Source organism: Cebus imitator, unplaced genomic scaffold (assembly GCF_001604975.1).
Source record: "Cebus imitator isolate Cc_AM_T3 unplaced genomic scaffold, Cebus_imitator-1.0 Scaffold375, whole genome shotgun sequence".
In the NCBI taxonomy this organism is placed as follows: Eukaryota; Metazoa; Chordata; class Mammalia; order Primates; family Cebidae; genus Cebus; species Cebus imitator.
In genome coordinates this window covers 631,200-652,105 of record NW_016107690.1, presented here as the reverse complement: position 1 = coordinate 652,105, position 20,906 = coordinate 631,200, and the positions used below count along the sequence as shown (strand labels likewise).

Genomic DNA, 20,906 nt, shown 5'->3' with positions numbered 1-20,906 from the left:
ACCCCCCGGCACAGTCAGCGGAGCACGTCAGCCTCGGTTTACAGTTCTCTGAGAAGGAACCAAAAAACGCAACCAACACAAAGTCAATCTCCAAAGGAGCCTTGGAGACAACACAAAAATAGAAATGTCAAGATATCCACAGAGGTTTGCAAATTTCTCCTGCAAGTGAGCGTCGGCCGGGCACTGGTGTCACGTGACTCACTCAGCAGAGGGAGGCCACCCTGGACGCGGTGCTGCCCGCCCGGGGCCACACCTGCTCTTGAGTCACCCCCACAGGCACCTGACGTCTCTGGTGCCAGGGCTCTGGGCAGGGGGACTTGAGGACTCCCTGGGAGGCTCAGTGTGACCTCTGGGGGTGCGGGCCTTTGAGATGATGACGCCCATCCCTCTTGGTCATCCAGGTCCCAGACACCCCTTCTGACCTATGCCCCCACCTCCCTGGGGTGCCCACCGCGTGTCCTTTGGAGGGATAAGGCGGGGGCTGATTGGTGGGTGGCTGGTACCAGCAGATGGGCACCAAGCTGTGAACTGGGGCCAAGGTCACTTCCCAGGGCTGGACAGACCCTCTGAACAGGCAGGGAGGACCCCACATGGGCTTGTCCTGATGGGTGCTGGGAGCCATGCGGGTAGCTGGTTCCCGTGGAGGGTCGTCCCCTCTCCTGGGCAGAGACTCAAGGGGTGGCTTGCGTGGAGTGTGCCCTCACTGGCGGCCTTGGGGAGGGGCCGGCTTCTCTGCAGGCCCAGTGCGTGGGCTTCGAGGGAGGCCGACGGGACGTGAACAGCAGGTGGCACCGTGTCGCACGGAGCTTGCCACAGACAAAACACAGACCCTCCTGCCTGGGAGGTTCTCTGGCCACCTCAGACCCCACACCCGGCTCTGCCAGGGTGGGAGAAGCATTCTTCCTGAAGGTGCGGCTTCTGCTCTGGGCCACCCCAGCTCCTCCCATCCTGGACACATCTCAGCAGTGGGGAATCCCCACGCCCATCACCAACAAGCCCCTCTCAAGGGTCCTGGGGAAGGGCAGGGCGGGTGACTGCCCAGCTCTCGGCTCTGACCGGCACCTCTAAGCGCCGCGGGCCCAGGAAGCTGCCCAGAGCAGTCTGGGCTGGGTCCCAACGCTGGGATCGCTGCCCTGCTGGAGAGTGACAAGGCAGAAGCAGTCTTCTCTCCTCTCCTCGGAGACATCACATCACTCAAACAAGAAAGGCGAGGGACACCAGGCCAGTCCCGAAGGAGACGCCTGCAGAGCTGGGCCTGCGCCGCTAGGCCATGCCTCCAGGCGGAGGGGCCGGGAGCCTGACCTTCTGCCCTGAGCTGGTGTCCTGTGGCCCAAGGCCCGGCCTCCCGCTCTGTCCGGCCTGGAAGAAAGTGTCTCTGTCGCCGGACCCTCCATTGTAGTTGCTGAGTAGCCGCCATCAGAAAGGAAGGACAAGTCCCGAGCCCTAAGCGCTGCCAGAGGGGGTGGCAGCGGGGGGAGAGGAGGCCCGGCCCGCCAGGTGCAGTGCTCTGGATTGGAGGTGCCGGAGGTTTCTGCTCGAGGGGCACCTGGGAGGTGGGCGCCAGGGCTCCACTGTGGCTGGAACACAGATGCTGAGCGGCCACAGTGCTCAGCAGGGTGAGGGCTGTTCCCACAGCTGACGCTCAGGTCAGATGTCCTGCGCTGAGGCCCCCAAACCCGAGCTGAGGGTGGGAGGGTCCGCTTCCCAGGTGGATGGAGGCGGAGTGGCTTGGGACACCATACCCTTGGCAGGCCGATGGGGTCCCCAAACGCCACTGGGAACAGCCTGGCTCCCTCCTCAGGACACATGCAGGCACAGCAAAGAACCAAGGAGTGCAGTGGGTGGGGGTTCTTCTTTGTCTGTTTTTTTTGTGTGTGTCTTTTTTGTTCTTTTCCTAAAAGCAAACACACGCGCTTCCGTCTCTGTGCAGAGTAAGGACTCAAATGCGATTTGCCGCTCGGGAGGGTCGGTCTCACGGGCAGGCCGCCGACAGGGGGAGGGGCCTGACCATCGGCATCCGTGCAGGGGGAGGACGAGGTCCAGTGGGGCGGCGAGGCAGGCGTCTCCCGAGCTCTGGGCCTCAGCGGGGTGGGCAGCGCCTCTGGGGGCGGCCAGAGCGAAAGCGGCGCTCGGCTCTGGGTCGGGGACTGCATAGAAATTACTGCAAGAGCAAGAGGGCAGGTGAGGGTGGGAGGTGGGCGGCTAGAGGACCCCCCCCGGCCACCCGCCAAGCCCCCTGCCAGGGACTGGCTTCCTTGGGCCAACACAGGCCCCGAGACACTGACCCCACGGCCCCTCAGCACCAGAAAGCCCAGGGCAGAGCTCTGGGCGGCCTGTGCCCTCCCGCCCCGGGCCTCAGTCCCTGTCTGTCCCGGAGGGTGGGGACCGCACTCAGTAGAACCTCGGACCCCGTGGAGCCAGCGGGCGCACCTGGGCCACACTTACTGTGTCGCTCTCGCCGTCGGAGGCCGGGGGGGCCTGGGTGCTATAGTGGAGCGGGGAGTACACCCAGCTCCTCTCATCGGTGGGCTGGCGGGTGGGCGCGTGCAGGAGGGCGCAGAAGAGCAGGGTGCGAGGAGGCGCGAGAGAGGCAGAGGGAGAAGGAAGAGACAGGAGAACATAAAAGAGGCGAATCCCCCACGGAGGACGAGGGGTGGCTCGGCCCGGCTGCCCCTTTGACCTGGTGGACCTGCTCCCAACCTGGATGGGCCTGGGGCCTCGGCTCAGTGTGGTGGGGCGGGGCGGGGGGGGTGGCAGAAAGCGGTTAGTTCAGTCGAGGCAGGGCCTGAGACAGCGGGTGACAGAGCCGGCGGAAGCGGGTCAGGGTCGCGACCTGGAACACCACGTGTTCCTCCTCCTCCTCCTCCTCCTCCTCCACAGCCCATCCCCACTGCAGCCCCCAGTCCTGCCTGTGCCACGGGCACCAGCTCATGGGCTCCTGGGGGCTCTCTACGGGGGTCCTGGGAGGTCGGGGTGCTGGAGGTACTTCCTGACGCAGAAGCCTTTCGGGACTTTGAACACACGGCTGCCCGTGCATGTGCTCAGGAGAGACTGAGGCTCAGGCCACTCGCCCTGTAAGAGCCCAGAAGTGCACAGGGACAGGCAGGTCCAGGGCAAGGGACAGGCAGAGCTGTTCCCAGCTGTGCCCGAGGGAGGGGTCCCAAGTCTGGGTGAGATCTGGGGGGGAGGGAAGGTGCGTTCCTCCAACACCCCCGCCCTGCCCCTGGGTCTGCACCCCCTGAGGAGCCCCGGCCCTCCAGCTCCCTCTGCTCCGCCTGCCCCAGGCTGCTTCCGCAGGACTCCAGCCCGGCCTCCTCGTCCTCCTCCTCACATCCTCCTCTCTCGGTCTCCTGTCACCGCCCTAGCCTTCAACGCCCCTCCCGGCACAGAACTGTGATTTCCACTGGGCCCGACCTCGGCCCCTGTGTACCAGGCCTGAAGACACAACTGCCTGGCCACGTCCACCTGGTGTCCCTCAGCCCCTACCCTCGTCACAGCCACAACCCCACAACCCCATCACCCCACGACCCACTGCTCGTCCTTCCGATCAGGACAGTGTTTTATCTACCTGCTGCCCAGGCCAACCCACGCCGTTTCATCAGACATGTGCCCTGCCTGTGCCAGCTCCCGACTGCCCAAGCCAAACCTGGGGGGCACCCCCTCTCTTGCCTCGAGCCCCACCTCCGCGCTCCCTCACAGGGCCCAGCTCTGTGCTCACGCCACCCTGCCCAGTCCCTACAGCTCCCACCAGACCTGTTCCCGGCCCTTGGGCACCGAGCTCCCACCCCACGAAGCCAAATCTCGGAGGACTGACTCCTGCACCAACGGGCCGGGACCCCAGCACAGGCCTCGCCTTTTCCTCCAGGAGGATTGCATATGCAGCATGGAATCCCTGATGTGAAAATGGTGGGTCCAGCACGCCCCCCATGTCCCTCGAGGGCCTGGCGTGGCGAGCCACCGTGGGTGCTCGGTACTGATTTGGTGGCTGACTGACGGCTCCAATGGGGACTTCAAACTGTGGGGCCAAAACAGGGTCCCCACCGGAAAGAGCTGGCCCACGGGGAGGAGGGTGGCAGCAGCTGCCTCAGAGCTGCTCTCCGGGGTCAGGGGATGGGGAGGCATCCTGGGTGGCACTGCGCACGTAGCACCTGGGCAGGGACAACAGTATCCTTCTGCTAATGCGTTATAAATGGGGGTACAGACCAGGTACGGGGGCTCATGCCTAGAATCCCAGCACTTTGGGAGGTCGAGGCAAGTGGATCACTTGAAGTCAGGAGTTTGAGACCAGCCTGGCCAACATGGTGAAGCCCTGTCTACTGAAAATACAAAAACTAGCCAGGAGTGGTGGCAGGTGCCTGTAACCCCAGCTACTCAGGAGGCTGAGGCAGAACCCCTTGAATCCAGGAGGCGGAGGTTGCAGTGAGCTGAGATCATGCCACTGCACTCCAGCCTGGGACACAAGAGAGACTCCGTCTCAAAAAAAAGGGCAGGACAGCTGACTTCCCTGTCCTGCAGGAGTTGCGGGGACAGAAAGGGACCCCCTCAGCCAACAGCTGGGCAGGCAGGGGAAGTGTGGGGCAGTAGCAGCTGGGACCCAGAACCAGGTGAGCCCAGGAAGACCGGAACCAAGGGCAGAGCCTTGCCAGCACTCAGGCCTTGAGGTGTTCTGAACGGCCGTCCTGCCTCCCTTCCGGCCCCCACACTTCTGCTTCTGCTGTGCCTGCTGCTGAGACCAGTGCCAGCTTCTGCCCCTTCAAACCTGGTGTTTTTCAAAGTCCAGGCAGCCCGCTCTCCGGGCAGCCTGTGCAAGCTGCTCCCTGCCTGCGGGGCGGTGGCCGGCAGGGCCGTGGCTCTCTCCAGGGCTCCACCCTCCCAGCAGGCCCGATGGGCAGCTCCTTGTCCATCTCCAGGGCATGGCTTTGAGGGTGGCTGGCTTCCTGTTGGCCCCGTGGGACGGAGTTGCCTGGTGTAGCCGGGGAGGTGGCCTCCACCTCTGGGGTCACTCCAGAGTGCCTGGCACACGGCGGTGCTCAGAGGTGTCTGCTGATGGGCGGGGAGCCAGGGCGGCCTCCATGGGGGCTTTGTCTCCAGGAGACACCCCTGCTTCAGGTCTGCGCCCCATTCTGGCTGTGCAGTGCTGGGCAGGTTTCTTGGCCTCTCTGGTCCCTGGCTTTTTGGTCATAATGACAAGAGCAGGCCCCGAGGATCCTACAGCTAGCTACGTGGGCCCATGTGGTGTCCCGGGGGGACTCCTTGAGAGGTCGGGGACCTGGATTTTTACTAAACCATGTGGTCTCCCAGGCTGGCTGAGGCCTCAGCGTCTCCACCTGTGAGGTGGGTGTGGAGACACCATCTCCTCCCATCTCCATGGCCCTACGGTTCGGAGCCCAGCCCTGTGGCCACTCTGCTGACCTGTGCAACCTCCCCCACGCAGCCAGCAGATGCCCCTTGGGGGCCAGGGCAGCCAGGTCTGTACGAATGAGAAGCGTCTACCCAAGACACCCTGACACGGAAGGGCTGGGTCCAGAGGCAGGCCCCGGGCCTCAGCTGTGCAGCTGGTGGTGGTGCCGCCCTATGGAGCGCTCGGTTCAACGCGGGACCAAGTGACATTCCCAGTGATGCACACAGTTCAGTGCCTGGCCTGAACCCAGCCTGGTTGACCTCAACCGCAGCCGTGATTTCCCCAAAGCCCTTCTGGAGAACAGCGGACGCCGGATCCTGTGCTTCCGGCTGGGGACCTGCGGCTCCCTCTGCCCGAGGGGCACCGCCCCTTCTCCCCAGGGTGGCCGGCTGCGGTCACTTACAGTCCCCGAGGCGCTCAACGTCACGGCCCGCAGTCGGCGATGGTGGGGAGAGTAAATCCAGTACCTCCCATCCGTGAACTGGACGGGGTGGGCCGGGCGGGCGGGAGGAGGAAGGAAAACAGAGGACAGCGGATGAGGCGGCGACCCCGCGGTCGGGTGGGAGAGGCAGTGGGAGCAGGTGGGGAGAGCTGAGTGCCAAGCAGAGGCGGGGGTGCAGGGCAGGGGTGGGACTGAGGCCTCCCTTCTCCTTTCTCTGCTGCCCACGCAGCAGGGCGTCAGGACACAGACACACAGCAGGATATGCCCCCGGGCCCCGTACCATCCGGAGACCAAGACACGCACAAACCAGCCCTGGGGAGAGGGGTGGCAACATGGGGTGGGTGGGGGCAAAGGCACGCGGCCTGCCCCTCCCGTCTCCAGAGCCAGGTGGGGGCACAGGGACCCCACAGGCATCCCTGGAGATAGCAGGGGAGTTAGGAAGCAGCCAGTGGATGCCCCCAAAACAGGTTCTGAGGGCTGGTGCCTGCACCCCACCCACCGTCCCAGGGGGTGCAGGGTGAGGACAGGCCGTCTGGGAATTGGGCTGCAGCCTCCGGCCCTCCCTGTGACCTGAGGCTGCCTGACCCCTGAGTGGGGCCACTGAGGAGTGCAGATGCTGCCCGGACATCCCAGGCCTCGCTGGCTACCCAGCAGCCACCTCATTCAGACCCTGGCAAAAGGCAGGTGGGATCCCAGTCCCCAGGGCCGGGCAGACCCAGCCTCGACCAGGAGCAGCCCTGAGTCCCCAGTGTGCGGTGTGGGAGCAGGGGGCCCTCCTGCCACTGCCTGTCCCCCGGCCCTCCTCAAGGACGAGCCCACCTGGCCATGCCCACGGTGACAGGAAAAAGGTCCTGTTGCCACAGCCCTGCCTGAACATCTAGGCTGTCAAGAGTGCTGGGCCTTGGCCTATGCCGGGGCCTCCCAAGGGGCCGAGAGTCTGAGGATTCTGGATGACTCCCACGGAGATGGGTGGCACGGAAGGTGCCGTGGGCAAGAGGCTGGGGAGGTGACAGGGGCAGCTCTGGGGCCTGGGAAAGGCCTGGTCTGGAGGCACCTCCCACCTCGTGGGGTTAGACCAGGAAGAGGACGTGGGTGTGAACGTGGCGTGAGAGTGCCGGCTGGTGTGAGAGAGCATGTAGAGGGTCAAGAGAGCACTCCTTCATGCCTGTGTGCTGGTGTGTGTGTACACAGTGCTCTCATGTGGCTGTGCAGGTGTGTATACACAGTGTTCTCACGTGCCCATGTGCGGGTGTGTGTGTACACGGTGTTCTCACATGCCCGTGTGCGGGTGTCTGTGTACACGGTGCTCTCATGTGCCCGTGTGCAGGTGTCTGTGTACATGGTGCTCTCACGTGCCCGTATGCGGGTGCATGCGTGTGCACACGGTGCTCTCACGTGCCCATGTGCGGGTGCATGCGTGTGCACACGGTGCTGTCACGTGCCCGTGTGCATGCGTGTGCACATGGTGTTCTCGGTGCGGGTGTGTGCACACAGTGTTCTCACGTGCCTATGTGCATGTGCACATGGTGTGCACGCGGTGGAACATGTGAGAGAGACAGTCTGGTTGATGAGCCGGAGTCAGGTGGAGCCCGGGCACTTACAAAGTAGATGTCAGTAGCGGGCGCGTCCTCCTCGTCTGAGGCCTGGCTGGCGGGTGCACCCTCCTCGTCCGAGGCCTGGCTGGCAGTTTCTGCTTCCACAGCAGCAGAGGCACCGGCCGGGGAAGCCTCCACCCTGGGGACGGAGCAGACAGGCAGACTTGACCCTCAACCCCACCCAGAGCCTCCCTACTGCCCGGCTCGGGATCCAGGCAGGGGCTTCACACACTCATCACTGATATAGAAACCCAGGCAGCTGACCGCAGGCTACGCGCTCCTACTATTTAACGCAAATCAGAACAAACCCCTCAAGAAGCCCCCAAACGCTGACTCCAGGAATGACCTGCCAGCCCACTGAAAGCTCGGCCCTGCCTCCCACACGCACACCTGTGGGCAGGTGCTGGCCTCCCCCTCCCCAGCTCTGCCACCCTGGGAGGGCCTGTTCCTCCTCAGCCTCAGTCACCTCACCTGTCAAGTGGGGAGAGATGCACCACCCCACTGGGATCAGAGCTTTCTCCTTTTATTTATTTATTTTTTTGAGATAGGCTCTCTTTCCATCAGTCACACTGGCATGCAGCGGTGTCATCATGGCTCACTACAGTCTCCACCTCCTAGACTTAAGCGATCCTCCCATCTTGGCCTCCCAAGTAGCTGAGACTACAGGTGTGCACTGCTACACCCAACTAATTTTGTGTGTGTGTATGTGGAAACAGGGTCTCACTATGTTGCCCAGGTTGGTCTCCAACTCATGGGGTCAAGCGATCCTCCCGCCTCAGCCTCCTTTAGGAGGGATCACAGACAGGAGCCCACAAGCCCAGCCTCTCTGTCCTTACTGAGCACTTACTATAGACCAGGACGGGCTCCTGTGATTAACTCACTGAGTCTATCGTGAAGGATGGAGACGGTGCAGCTACCGTCCCTGTGATACTTTTGCAAAAACGGAGGCACAGAGAGGAGGTGAGGAACGGCCTCGGTCTTGGCTATGTAGTCGGTGCATAGTGTTTATCCCAGGAATGCGGCTACACACGCCCTCCCGCTACGTCGGGGGTTCAGTTCTTTTTAGCCAAGCCTGAAATTTTATGGTTCGAGGTTTGGCAACGGCCAGGAGCTGACAGTGGCAGGAACGCCGGGTGGAAGATAAATCCCCAGAGCTTTATTTTCTGGTCTATGCTGCTGTGAGTGCTAAAAAAGGTCTCTTGCAACGAAAATAAAAAACCATCTCAAGCAAAAATCATGAGAAAGGCAGGAAGAATTTGGTAACGACGCAAGCATGGGATTACACGCATCAGACAGATGACAGAAAGGACAGAGAGAAAGGGGCCGGCACGGGGCTTGTGCCTGTCATCCCAGCTACTCGGGAGGCTGAGGCAGGAGAATCACCTGAACCCAGGAGATGGAGGCTGCAGTGAGCTGAGATTCGCGCCACTGCACTCCAGCCTGGGCAACAGAGCGAGAATCTGTCTCAGAAAACAACAACAAAAAAGACGTAAAGGAACTGAATGATGACAGTGAAGATTCAACATCTTCACACTGCTGGTGGGAGTGTAAATTAGTCCCACCATGTGGAAGACAGTGTGGCGATTCCTCAAGGATCTAGAAATAGAAATTCCATTTGACCCAGCAATCCCATTACTGGGTATATATGCAAAGGATTATAAATCGTTTTATTTTTTTTTTTTTGAGACGGAGTTTCGCTCTTGTTACCCAGGCTGGAGTGCAATGGCGCGATCTCCGCTCACCGCAACCTCCACCTCCCGGGTTCAGGCAATTCTCCTGCCTCAGCCTCCTGAGTAGCTGGGATTACAGGCAGGCGCCACCATGCCCAGCTAATTTTTTGTATTTTTAGTAGAGATGGGGTTTCACCATGTTGACCAGGATGGTCTCGATCTCTTGACCTCGTGATCCCCCTGCCTCGGCATCCCAAAGTGCTGGGATTACAGGCTTGAGCCACCGCGCCCGGCCTAAATCGTTTTATTATAAGGACACATGCACACGAATGTTCATTGCAGCACTGTTTACAATAACAAAGACCTGGAACCAACCCAAATGCCCATCGATGACAGATTGGACAGGGAAAATGTGGCACATATACACCATGGAATACTATGCAGCCATAAAAAACGGTAAGTTTGGGTCCTTTGTAGGGACATGGATGAACCTGGAAACCATCACTCTCAGCAAACTGACACAAGAACACAAAATCAAACACCGCATGTTCTCACTCATAGGCGGGTGTTGAACAATGAGAACACATGGACACAGGGAGGGGAGCATCACACACTGGGGTCTGTGGTGGGGAAATAGGGGAGGGACGGGGGGGGGCGGGGAGTTGGGGAGGGATAACATGGGGAGAAATGCCAGATATAGGTGATGGGGAGGAAGGCAGCAAACCACACTGCCATGTGTGTACCTATGCAACAATCTTACATGTTCTTCACATGTACCCCAAAACCTAAAATGCAATTAAAAAAAAAAAAAGATTGGACATCACAGGGCTCACAGAGAACGTCCCGTCCCACAGAGATGCTCATTCTTTCCACGTGGTTGAGGTGTGTGTTCCCACCAAATCGCATGTGGAAATGTGGGCCCGGGGCTGAGGTGGGGCCTGGTGGGAGGGTTTTCAGCCATGGTAGTGGACCCCTCACGGCTTGGTGCTGTCCTTACCCTTGGGGCAAATTCTCACCAAATCTGCTAGTCTAGAAGTGTGTGGCACTGATGTGGGGCGCAATGGCTCACACCTGTAATCCCAGCACTTTGGGAAGTCGAGGTCGTTGGGTCACCTGAGGTCAGGAGTTCGAGATCAGCCTGGTCAACATGGTGAAACTGCTTCTCTAGTAAAAATACAAAAATTAGCCAGGCGTGGTGGCGGGCGCCTGTAATCCCAGCTATTTGGGAGGCTGAGGCAGGAGAACAGCTTGAACCTGGGCGGGTGAAGGTTGCAGTGAACCGAGATCGCTCCATTGCACTCCAGCCTGGGTAACAAGAGCTAAACTGTCTCAAAAAAATACATCAATAAAATAAAAAATAAAATAAGTAAATACTAAAAAGGCAAAAAAAAACCCTCATGACTTGGAAGTTCAGAGATGCTTTTACACAACTTTCTGCCCAGGGTCTCTTGCCCTTGGCCCTGTGGACAGTGGAACCAGGTCCTTTTCTGGGGTGAGGCTGTCCTGGGCACGGCAGGCTGATGTTGAGTGGCGTTCCTGGCCTCCACCCACTCCATGCCAGGAGCACCCCCGGTTCCAACAGCCACAAATGCCCCCAGGCATCGCCCAGTGTTCCCTGGGGATAAGGAGCAGCCCCAGCTAGTTGAGAACCACTGCCTTCATTCAAAAACAAAATGTATAGAAAACCACCACCTGTTAATACAAGCCAGTAAGATGGAGCGGCTTCATTCTGAAACCTTGGGGTGCTCTTGGCTCCTCCGGGGCCGCAGCAGGTGGGCGCCCTGACCTCCCGCCGAGGCCACACTCACCCTGAGTCTTCCTCTTTGGGGACCACGATCTCCACGCTGCACGTGGGCTCCACCTGCACCGTAATCTGCTGCAGGCCATCTTCCGTGGGTGGCTCTTCCTGTGGCCTGCAGGCAATGGGAGGCTGTGACTCAGTTTCCCTCCTCTTGTCCCCCTGTCCTACCCCCAGGAGTGCCTAGTGAACTCCCGGGCCAGTCCCAGAGGGGGGCTGGGAGCCTCCTGCTCGGGCCTGGTCTTTCTGGCTGTCACTCCCAGCCTGGGGACTGTCCACCTGGGTCCCTTGGTGGCTGTGGTGCTGGCAGGGCCCGGGGTGCAGCAGGCTCTTGAGGCACATGAGTGAATGGTGGCCCCGACCGGCTTAGGCGTCACAGATCCTGCCCACCCCCACGAGAGTTCCTGAACCTGGCAACCGAGGGTCTGACAGGCGAGTCAGTGTCCCGGGAGCCTGGCCTGGGCATGTGCTCTCTCCAAATGGCATGCTGGACAGAGGGGAGGGTCACATCCCACCCAGCACACCCTGGGCACCACGGCACACCAAGGGGTTTCTTTCATTAGGCAGCAGTGATTAAAACACAGTTAAGGAAAGCAACACCTTGCCACTGCCCCAGTGTTCACAAGAGTGAGACCCTGGGGACCTCGCAAATGTCCGTGAGGTCCGGGCACTTGAAGCCGGGTGCAGCCCATGGGATGGAAGGCCAGCATGCAGGCACAACAGGGAGCGGCGCACCCGCCGGTGGGACCATCTTCAGTCTCGTGACAACAGCAAGGGGCAGGCGGTGTGCATGGGTGTGTCCATTTGTGTCAAAATAAAAGGGAACCATAGCCGGGCGCTGTGGCTCACGCCTATAATTCCAGCACTTTGGAAGGCTGAGGCAGATGGATTGCCTGAGGTCAGGAGTTCGAGGCTAACCTGGACAACATAGTGAAACCCCGTCTCTACTAAAAATACAAAAAATTAGCTGTGTGTGGTGGTGGGCACCTGTAATCCCAGCTACTAGGGAGGCTAAGGCAGGAGAATGGCTAGAACCCAGGAGGTGGAGGTTGCAGTGAGCCGAGATAGTGTCAATGCACTCTAGCCTGGACAACAAGAGTGAAACACTGCCTCAAAAAAAAAAAATAAATAAAGGAACCACAAGCCTGATGCACATTTGCTGTGTCCCCAGAAAGTACCTCTGCAAAAAGACAAACCCACAGTCCCAGTGGCTGCTCCTGGGAAGGGACGGGCCGTTGCAGGAGGGGGCATTTCATGATGTTCCCTCTTGTACTTTCTTTAAGTTAAAGAAAACTTAATAGAAGAAGAAATAACGAAAGATCCACAGGCCAGAGCTGCCCCAGGGCATAAGAAAAACAAAGGGACTAGCAGATTCTGTGTGGTTCTAGGGCTGAGTGCTGGAACCTTACATCTGTCCCCAGGAGAGAATGGGCAGAGAGCAGAGGGGTTGGGGGGCGGGAATGGGAGCTGTGAGCTGTGCAGGATGAGCCGGTGAGAGACCCAGGGAGGGAAGAGGGCTGGGTCTCACCTGCCATCCTGTCCAGAGGACTGTGTGCGCCGTCTGTAGAGAAAAGGCACACAGGTGACACAGGGGAAGAGCCATGGCCCGCCCCCTTGGCAACCCCGCCCACCTGTATATTGGATACCCAGCCCACCTGTACATCTGATGCCCCGCCCTCCTACACATCAATTGCCCCGCCCACATCCACAGCAACGCCCCGGCCTTCTGCACATCAGATGCCCCACTTACATGCACAGCAGATGCCCCGTCCACCTGCACAGTGGATTCCCCGCCCTCCCGCACAGCGGATGCCCCACCCACCTGTACCGGGGCTGCTCTGATGTCTCCGAGGGGGACCGCTCAGGAATGGAGAGGGATGTGGATGACAGAGTCGTGGCAATGGAGGCTGTAGTGGCTTCTTCAAAGGACGGTGGCGTGCAGGGCAGGAGGTCAGGCCGGCCTGCAGCGAGAGGACTGTGGGCACCTTGCGGAGCCTCCGGGCCCCAAACACCACAGAGGGTTCTCCCTGAGGCTGGGCTCACCCGGGAGCCCACAGCCCAGTGCCTGCAGCCTCCTGGACACGCCATCTCCCCACACGGCAGAGAAGGGTGACGTTTCCCCTTGCATGAAGACTTCTGACCGCTCTCAAAATAGAATCCAGACCCTTACACAGCCCAGAAGGCCCTGTGCGACCTGGCCTGCCCCACCCCACTGCCTCCTCCCTCTCTTCCCCTCCCCACTGCTCAGCCACAAGATCCTCCTTGCTGTTCCCCCAGCAGGTGCAGTACTGCCCCACGGTCTGCACATGGTAACGTCCCTTCATTCCACCCCCCCAACTCCCTGACATCAGGCCCAGCCCGGGGGCTACATGCCTTCTATGGCATCCCAGTGCACCTCGGTGACAGTGACTGTGACAGAGGGTGGGAGCTGTCCCAGTGCCCAGTGGAGCCTTCCACACTCAGCTCTCTCTGGGGCTCTTCCCTGGGGCCGGGCCGGCTCTGCAGGTCCCGGAGGTGGCAACTGAGTGACGAACTCTCAGGATGAGGCCTGTGCCCCGCCCACTGGGCTGCTGCTGGCACCCTGTGGCCCCTACAAGCACACTCCCGCCCTCTGCCCCTCACCTTCGTCCTCCAGCGTGGGGTAGCTGCGGGCCCCCCGCAGATCATACTGGGCCTCCTCCCGCTCACTGGGGATCTGGCTGGCGGAGAAGGCGGCTGTGGGCCCCAGGGGTTTGACGGCCAGCAAGGCTCCACCGCGCCCCTTCTTGGAGGGTGAGGACTTCAGGGCTGCAGGGGAGGGGGGCTGGGTGTTGGCACCTGGGGCTGCTGGGGGCTCGCAGCAAAGCCCAGACAGGACCGCTGCCTGCATGTGCCTCTGCCATCCCTGAGGCCAGGAAGCAATAAAGCCTCTGTGGAAAACCAGGCTGGCTGCGGGAGGCACTGAGGGTCCTAGTCACCTGTCCTGCCCACCCAACCGTCTCTGAGACACACGGGGCTTGGCACAGTGCCTGCCCTCCCGGGGCCCTGCAGACCTGTGGCTCCCATCTATCAAGCTGGCCAGGGCCCCCAGTTTCAGACAGACATGAGAGCCTTGGGGAGCACCAGGTGTCGTCGGAGAACTCAGTGGCTCAGCATGTAGGGCCCAGATCCAGGCTCGCCCACTGGCTGTGTGGCTTGGTGTCTCCGGGCCCCGGTGGTTGACCTTAGCAGTTGGGTTGGGCGGGGCAGGTGATGCCACAGCGCCCCGCAAGGGACAGGGCCGGTCCTCAGAGCTGTTTGAGCTCTGCCTCCTCACCAAGCTCTTGTGACCTCTGGCCCCGGAATGGCCCACACAGTTCCTGGTAAACAGTAAGCGCTCGGTTTGCCTTGTGCAGCTTCCTATAGTCGCCACAGGCTGGCAAACACCCCAGGATGACTGGAAATGACCCCGTGGCAATGGTCCCAGAGAGTGGTGTGTGGGGACAGGCTCCACAGCCGGCTCTCCAGAGATAGTTCCTAACACGTGATGTCTGCCAATTCCCACGGTGTCAATTAGAGGGGGTCCCTGACCTCGGAGCCAGGAAGAGCGGCCCCACTGTGAGTGTGGGACATTGGCGTGCCTGTCCCTGCTGCTCCGGGGAGCAGCCCCCGTGGGTGCGTACCCATGGACCATTCACGCCACCAACACTTCCCAAGCACTGTGTGCTAGGCCTGTGCAGGATGCTGGGGAGGCTGGGAGCCTTCCAGTGCGGAGGGCCCTGAGCAACAGACCCGGGAGGAGCCCATCTGCAGCAGGTGGGCCACAGGCCGAGGTCTGCACTGGGACCTGGGACCCCAAGCCTGAGACCAGATGTTACAGTGGCACGAGGGGAAGCTGAGTCCTGAGAGATGGGGACCTCCCCAGGGCACCCTGGATGAACCCTGAGTCCCCACCTTCCCCTCCCATAGTCTGCTGGGCTGGCCTCCTGGGTTCTCCTGGCTGGGACGGGTTTCCTTGGTGAAGGTGATGTTGTGGGCAGCCCCACACACTGTGAGCTACCTGGGGGGGCCAGGCCCACCCATCCCATATATAAACACTGTACCCTCACCATGCTGTGCAAATGGGGAAACTGAGGCACACTGGGAGGACAGGCCAGGATTCAGGATTCAGGCTGTGGACCCATGCTCTATCCCTGTGCAGGTAAATGTCCTGACTACCCTACCTCTGGGTAAGGCCCGGTCTGAGGGGGGGCACAGGGGCTCTGGGTTTACCGTCCCTGCCCACTGGGTTCTCAGCCTCCCCTAGAGTCCCTCCCACCCCACAGGGCTCAGGTGGCTTACAGGAGTTCTTCCGAAAGACCGTGTTGCTCATGAACTTGAAAAAGCGCTCAGCATAGAAGCTGGGGCGGTGGACGGACACGGTGTCCTGGAAGAGAGTGGTGGGGGTGCCCGGGGTCAGAGGGCGCATCAACCAACAGCCAGGGACAGCCCCAGACAGACACGGGGTGTGGGGTGAGGTCGGGGGGCACCTTCCGTGTGAAAAGGCTGGAGATGTGTCCATGGCACCATGGCTTGCTGGGAAGGGCTCACGGAACCGGGAACAGGGGTTCCCTCTGGGGAGGGAGACGGTGGCAGGGAAGAGGCGGGAACTTTTCCACTAGAGACCCGTTAGCATGTTTGACTTCCTTTTTTTTTTTGAGACGGAGTCTCGCTTTGCGGTCCGAGCTGGAGTGCGGCGGCGTGATCCTGGCTCACCACAACCTCTGCCTTCCGCGTTTGAGCAATTCTCCTGCCTCAGCCTCCCAAGTAGCTGGGATTACAGGCGCCCACCACCACGCCCAGCTAATTTTTGTATTTTCAGTAGAGACAGGGCTGGCCAGGATGGTCTTGACCTCCTGACCTTGTGATCTACGTGCCTCGGCCTCCCAAAGTGCTGGGATTACAGGCGTGAGCCACTTCGCCCGGCCAGCATTTTTGCCTTTTTAAACCAGGTCAATCAGGTATTCTGGCCAGGCGCAGTGGTCCACATGGACTTGCAGGGGAGGCTGAGGCAGGATGGCCTGGCTGGGGCCCTGCTGGGATGTGGCCCTTGGCTTCCCAGAATGCAGCCTCCATTCCCAGTCTGCTTGGTGGGGAGTGGCCACGCGCCAGGACCGTGAACGACTCCACCCTCACAGGCTGCAGTGGGAGGTGGTGCCTGTCCACTGTGGGCGAGGGGACAAGGACAACCCCAGGGAAGTGGGGCGGCAGCACAGGACATCCTAGCCGGCCTCGTCAGAGCGAGAGGGCTCCTATCTGCTCTGGGCCGTGGGTTCCGGGCCTTGGTGAGTTTTAAGACATCCCCAGAGGCCTCTGCCGGCCACCACCCTGACCTGCTCCATGCTTATCCTGGAAGCTATGGCCTGGACCTTCTAAACACTCTTGAAAAATGGGGGTGTCTGTTGGGATCTTGGATTCTACAGGCTGTGGCCACACAGATGTTAGTCCTCAGCACCTGGCCCCAGGAGGTGGTCTGTTTGTGGAGCGATGAATGGGAGGGAGGCCGGGACGACAGGTGGGAGGAGGGGTGCAGGCGCTCACCCCATCATGGACGAGGGCCTTCCAGGTGTGCTCCAGTTTCTTGATGAACCTGTGGAGAGAGTGCCCGGAGTGGCAGCTGACATCACCCCCCATGCCAGGCGGCCTCACTCAGGGGGCACTGTGCACCCCTTAGGACACTGGGCCATGGCCTCGGGCAATCGTGGCTGTCAAAGCTCAGGGTGGCAGGTGCTCCAGGCAGAGAGTGGGTGGAAGCTCACTGCTAAGCTCCCTGCAATGTCCAGGACGGCCCCACCCCAGAGAACCACCTGGTCCCAATGTCCACAGCACTGGGTGGGTGACCCTGTATTTAAATATGCTAGAGCCCCAGGTGGGCACGTTGGCTCACGCCTGTGATCCCAGCACTTTGGAAGGCTGAGGGGGGGTGCATCACTTTAGGCCAGGAGTTCAAGACCAGCCTGACCAACATGGTGAAATCTCGTCTCTACTAAAAATACAAAAATTAGCTGGGCGTGGTGGTAGGTGCCTGCAGTCCCAGCTACTCAGGAGGCTGAGGCAGGAGAATCGCTTTGATGCAGAAGGTGGAGGTTGCACTGAGCCAAAATCGCGCCACTGCACTTCAGCCTAAGGGACACAGTGAGACTGTTTCAAAACAAAAAACAAATATTCAAGCCCCAAAGTGAGACTTCAAACCCACTCCTTGGATTTTGTCTTTGAGACAGGGTCCTGCTCACCCAGCCTGGAGTGCGGTGCTGTGATCACGGCTCACTGCTGCAGCCCCGGGCTCAAGGGATCCTCCTCAAGGTCTCCCGAGCAGCTGGGACTGCAGGAGCACCACCATGCTCTGCTAATTTTTTAAAATTTTTTGTAGACACGGGGTCTTGCTATGTTGTCCAGGCTGGTCTCAAACTCCTCAGCTCAAGTGATCCTCCCACCTTGGCCTCCCACAGTGCCGGATTACAGGCGTGAGCCACTATGCGCAACTCACTCTGTGGATTTTGAAGGTGACCAGACACCTTCCTTTAGGGCTCAAGAGGGAACAGCCCAGCAAGAGTCTTCCAGAAGGCTGAGGAGCCCCAAGAGCTGCTGGTGCTGCTGTTTCCGCGGGCAAGCGCCTCTGTACATGGGTGTCCATGGGGCGCCCACTGGTGGGACTGCAGACCCAGGTGTCCGCCTGCAGGCTGCAGAGCCAGGCACCCACCTGTAGGCTGCAGACCCAGCACACCCCGTGTGACTGCAGACCCGGCACCCCCCAGTGTGTGACTGAACACCCGGCACCCCCCTGTGTGACTGAACACCCGGCACCCCCCTGTGTGACTGCACACCCGCACCCACCTGTACGACTGCAGGATGTCGATGATGCCGATGTGCAGCAGTAGCCGCTCCCCGCGGCCATTCACGGCAGGGATCCCGCCCATCCTGGAGAGAGAGGCCAAGGGCACCGTCAGCATCCCACAGAGCTGGGACTTGGGGCAGGCAGGGCTGGGGAATCCACCTGCTCCCGTGGAGCCCTCGGAGTGGGGTGTGACACCCGGGAACCTCTGTCCTGACATCCCTCCATCACCCCCAGCCTGAAACCCAGGCCCAGGCGCTGCCGAGGAGTCCCAGCTAGGAGGCCTGGGCACACACCCCCCACGCACACACACGTGCACAGACACACACATGCACGTACACGTACATGCACACACCGCACGCTGCATGCCCAGGCAGGGCCACAGGGTCTCAGGTACAGCCTGGGAAGTTAACTGTCACCCGGCACCACACCACACGTCCCCTGCCCAGCGCGGTTAGTGAGGCCACACGTGCAGCAGCCATCCTGAAGCCACCAGGACCAGACCCGCTGGGCCTGGGCCCTGCACGCTCTGCTCACACCACAGGCTACTGTGCTCACCTGCTCCCCCGCTGGGCCCTCGAAGACCCTACAACCACCAGGATGGTCTGAGTGGGAGCTGTGCCCGGCCTTGGCTCCCTGCCCCCAGCTACACCCTGGTTGGGGCTCCAGCTCCCCCTCTGCTGTCCATGGAACACGCCACCACTGTTGCAAATCAAGGCTCAGCTAGTGGCCTAGTGTGAGCCAGCACTGCCCCCCGGGCCAGGCCAGTCAAACTTGGCTCCACGCCCGGCGGCTGCGCTGGGGAGCGCTGCCCCCACCGGGGAGCCTTTATTTCCTCCACTGGAGACGGGGGAAGCCCACTTCCCCCCTCCAAGGCCGCTGTGAGGACTGAACACGGTAACCAAGGGGAAGGCTCTGTTGTCCCCACAGTCGGGGAGCCGCTGTGACCAGGGCACCGTTTCTGCACTGCCGTACGACACCTGTCCATCCCATCCCCTGGGCCGTGTCTGAGGACATCTGTGGTTGTCACAACTGGGGGTGCTCCTGGCCTGGAGTGGGTGGAGGCCCGGGACACCGCTCAGCACCCTACAGTGCCCAGGACAGCCCCACCCCAGAGAACAACCCTGCCCCAACATCCATACTATCCCAGGAGGGCTATGCGAGCGTCTTCCCAACCAAACCCCGAGCTGTGAGGGCCTGCCTGGCCCCTCTGCCCCTGGCGTTCAGCAGAGACTTGATTGTAGGCTACTGAGGTACGGCCTTCTCTCTCCACCGCCATTCCCATCATCTGTGGCAGACACTTTTTTTTTTTTTCTTTTGAGAAGGAGTCTTGCTCTGTCTCCAGGCTGGAGTGCAGTGGCGTGATCTCGGCTCACTGCAACCTCCGCCTCCTGGGTTCAAGCGATTCTTCCGCCTCAGCCTCCCGAGTGGCTGGGACCACAGGCACCTGCCACCATGCCCAGCTAATTTTTATATTTTTAGTAGAGACGGGGTTTCACCATGTTGGCCAGAATGGTGTGGATCTCTTGACCTCGTGATCCCCCTGCCTCGGCCTCCCAAAGTGCTGGGATTACAGGCGTGAGCCACCGCGGCCGGTCAGCAGCCATTTTTTTTTAAACAGATTTCAGTTCTTTTTGCCCAGGCTGGAGTACAGTGGCTCAATCTCGGCTCACTGCAAGCTCCACCTCCTGAGTTCAAGTGATTCTCCTGCCTCAGCTCCCAGGTAGCTGGGATTACAGGCGCACACCACCACACACCACTAATATTTTGCATGAAGTAGAGACAGGATTTCTCCATGTTGGCCAGGCTGGTCTGGAACTCCTGACCTCAGGTGACCCACCTGTCTTGGCCTCCCGAAGTGCTGGGATTGCAGGCATAAGCCACCACACCTGGCCTTTTTTTAAAATTTTAATTAAAAAAATTTTTTTTTTAAATTTTGAGATGGAGTGTCACTCTGTCACCCAGGCTGGAGTGCAGTGACGCAATCTCAGCTCACTGCAGCCTCCGCCTGCCACACTCGCAGGACCCTTCAGCCTCCTGAGTAGCTGGGGCTACAGGCTCACTTGCAGCTAAGCTTCATATTTTTTGTAGATATGTGGTCTCGCTATGTTGCCCAGGCTGGTACTGAACTCCTGGGCTGAAGCAACCCTCCCACCTTGGCAAGTGCTGGAATGACAGCCGCTTTAATCTGGGTAGAATCAGAGTTTGCAGCCCTCCGCGTCGTGGGCTGTGTCCCGCTGAGGGCGCCGCCTCGCCCGGTCCCTCTGGCCTCCCACGCATCCTCCACACCGTTGTGGCTCCGCTCTACACAGGCAGCGTGTCGACCCCTCTGAGGGCCATGAGGAAACGCCATCTCAATCTCATTCCTGTGGATGGCCAGTGGCCTCGGCCCAGTCACGGGCGAATGGAAGTGCCACCCTGCCATTTCCAGACCAGGCCCCGAACACTGCGCTCAGCCTGTGGCCGGCACCACAGCCTGGCTTCACTCTGGGGCACCGATGCCAGGCTCCAGACTCCCAGTACCTCTGTCACCCATGACACCCTCGCCAGCCCTCCCTGCCAGCTTCCACACTTGGGACGGGGTCGGGAGCGGGGGTCTGAGGGGCTGGAGCCCGCAGGGAAGGGAAGCGGGAGGGGTCCGGAGGCCCCCCGCCCACCTACGTGTCGTCCGACTCGATGGCCTCCCCACGCGCGGCGCCGCCCTGGATGGACTCCATGGCCGTGGAGTAGAGTGCCTTCTGGCCCACGGGCCGCTTCTCATCCGAGGTGCTCTGCGCGCCCTGCGCCTGCCGCTCACGCTCGTGCTGGTCGATGTTGTGCACACCCAGCAGCAGGCTGTAGTCCATGATCTTGAAACTTTCCAGCACCTGCAGGGTGGGGCGCGAACATGCGGTCAGCTGGCTCCACCCCGCAACGGCCCGATGGCCCGGTGGGCTCGGATGTGAGGGGTGCAGTCCCACGGCCCTGCAGGGGTGGGGTTCTACCCTTATCCAGGGACAGAGGGGCCGTGGTCACACAGCGGCCTCAAAGCGGGCCAGAGAATGAGGGCTTCCGGCCTCCCAGCAGGTTGCCTCGGACGCTGGGACGGGGACTTTCCTTCCTGACTTTGCTCCTTCCTGAGAGACAGGGGGGCCGGGCCTGTGCCTGAGCAGCCCAGGCCCAAGGGCGAGG

The 20,906-nt window shown here is 60.7% G+C and overlaps 1 protein-coding gene across 11 annotated transcripts in view; it reads right to left on the bottom strand.

The window, feature by feature from the left end:
* Nucleotides 1-1,993: 1,993 nt before the first annotated feature.
* Nucleotides 1,994-20,906, bottom strand: part of PIP5K1C (phosphatidylinositol-4-phosphate 5-kinase type 1 gamma) — a 57,835-nt gene continuing 38,922 nt past the window's right edge. For 3 of the 11 annotated variants that reach the window (XM_017507403.2, XM_037730990.1, XM_037730992.1), the window contains 12 exons: nt 20,397-20,602; nt 17,738-17,821; nt 16,445-16,493; nt 15,206-15,290; nt 13,529-13,693; nt 12,729-12,867; nt 12,435-12,467; nt 10,917-11,021; nt 7,445-7,577; nt 5,805-5,882; nt 2,446-2,529; nt 2,062-2,161 (listed from right to left, as the gene is read on the bottom strand). In XM_017507403.2, the coding sequence (XP_017362892.1) occupies nt 2,159-2,161; nt 2,446-2,529; nt 5,805-5,882; nt 7,445-7,577; nt 10,917-11,021; nt 12,435-12,467; nt 12,729-12,867; nt 13,529-13,693; nt 15,206-15,290; nt 16,445-16,493; nt 17,738-17,821; nt 20,397-20,602 (1,164 nt within the window). In that variant the 3' untranslated portion in view covers nt 2,062-2,158. Of the gene's footprint in view, nt 2,162-2,445; nt 2,530-5,804; nt 5,883-7,444; nt 7,578-10,916; nt 11,022-12,434; nt 12,468-12,728; nt 12,868-13,528; nt 13,694-15,205; nt 15,291-16,444; nt 16,494-17,737; nt 17,822-20,396; nt 20,603-20,906 lie in introns of all 11 variants that reach the window. The other 8 variants (XM_037730988.1, XM_017507404.2, XM_037730989.1 and 5 more) reach the window with 8 other exon arrangements.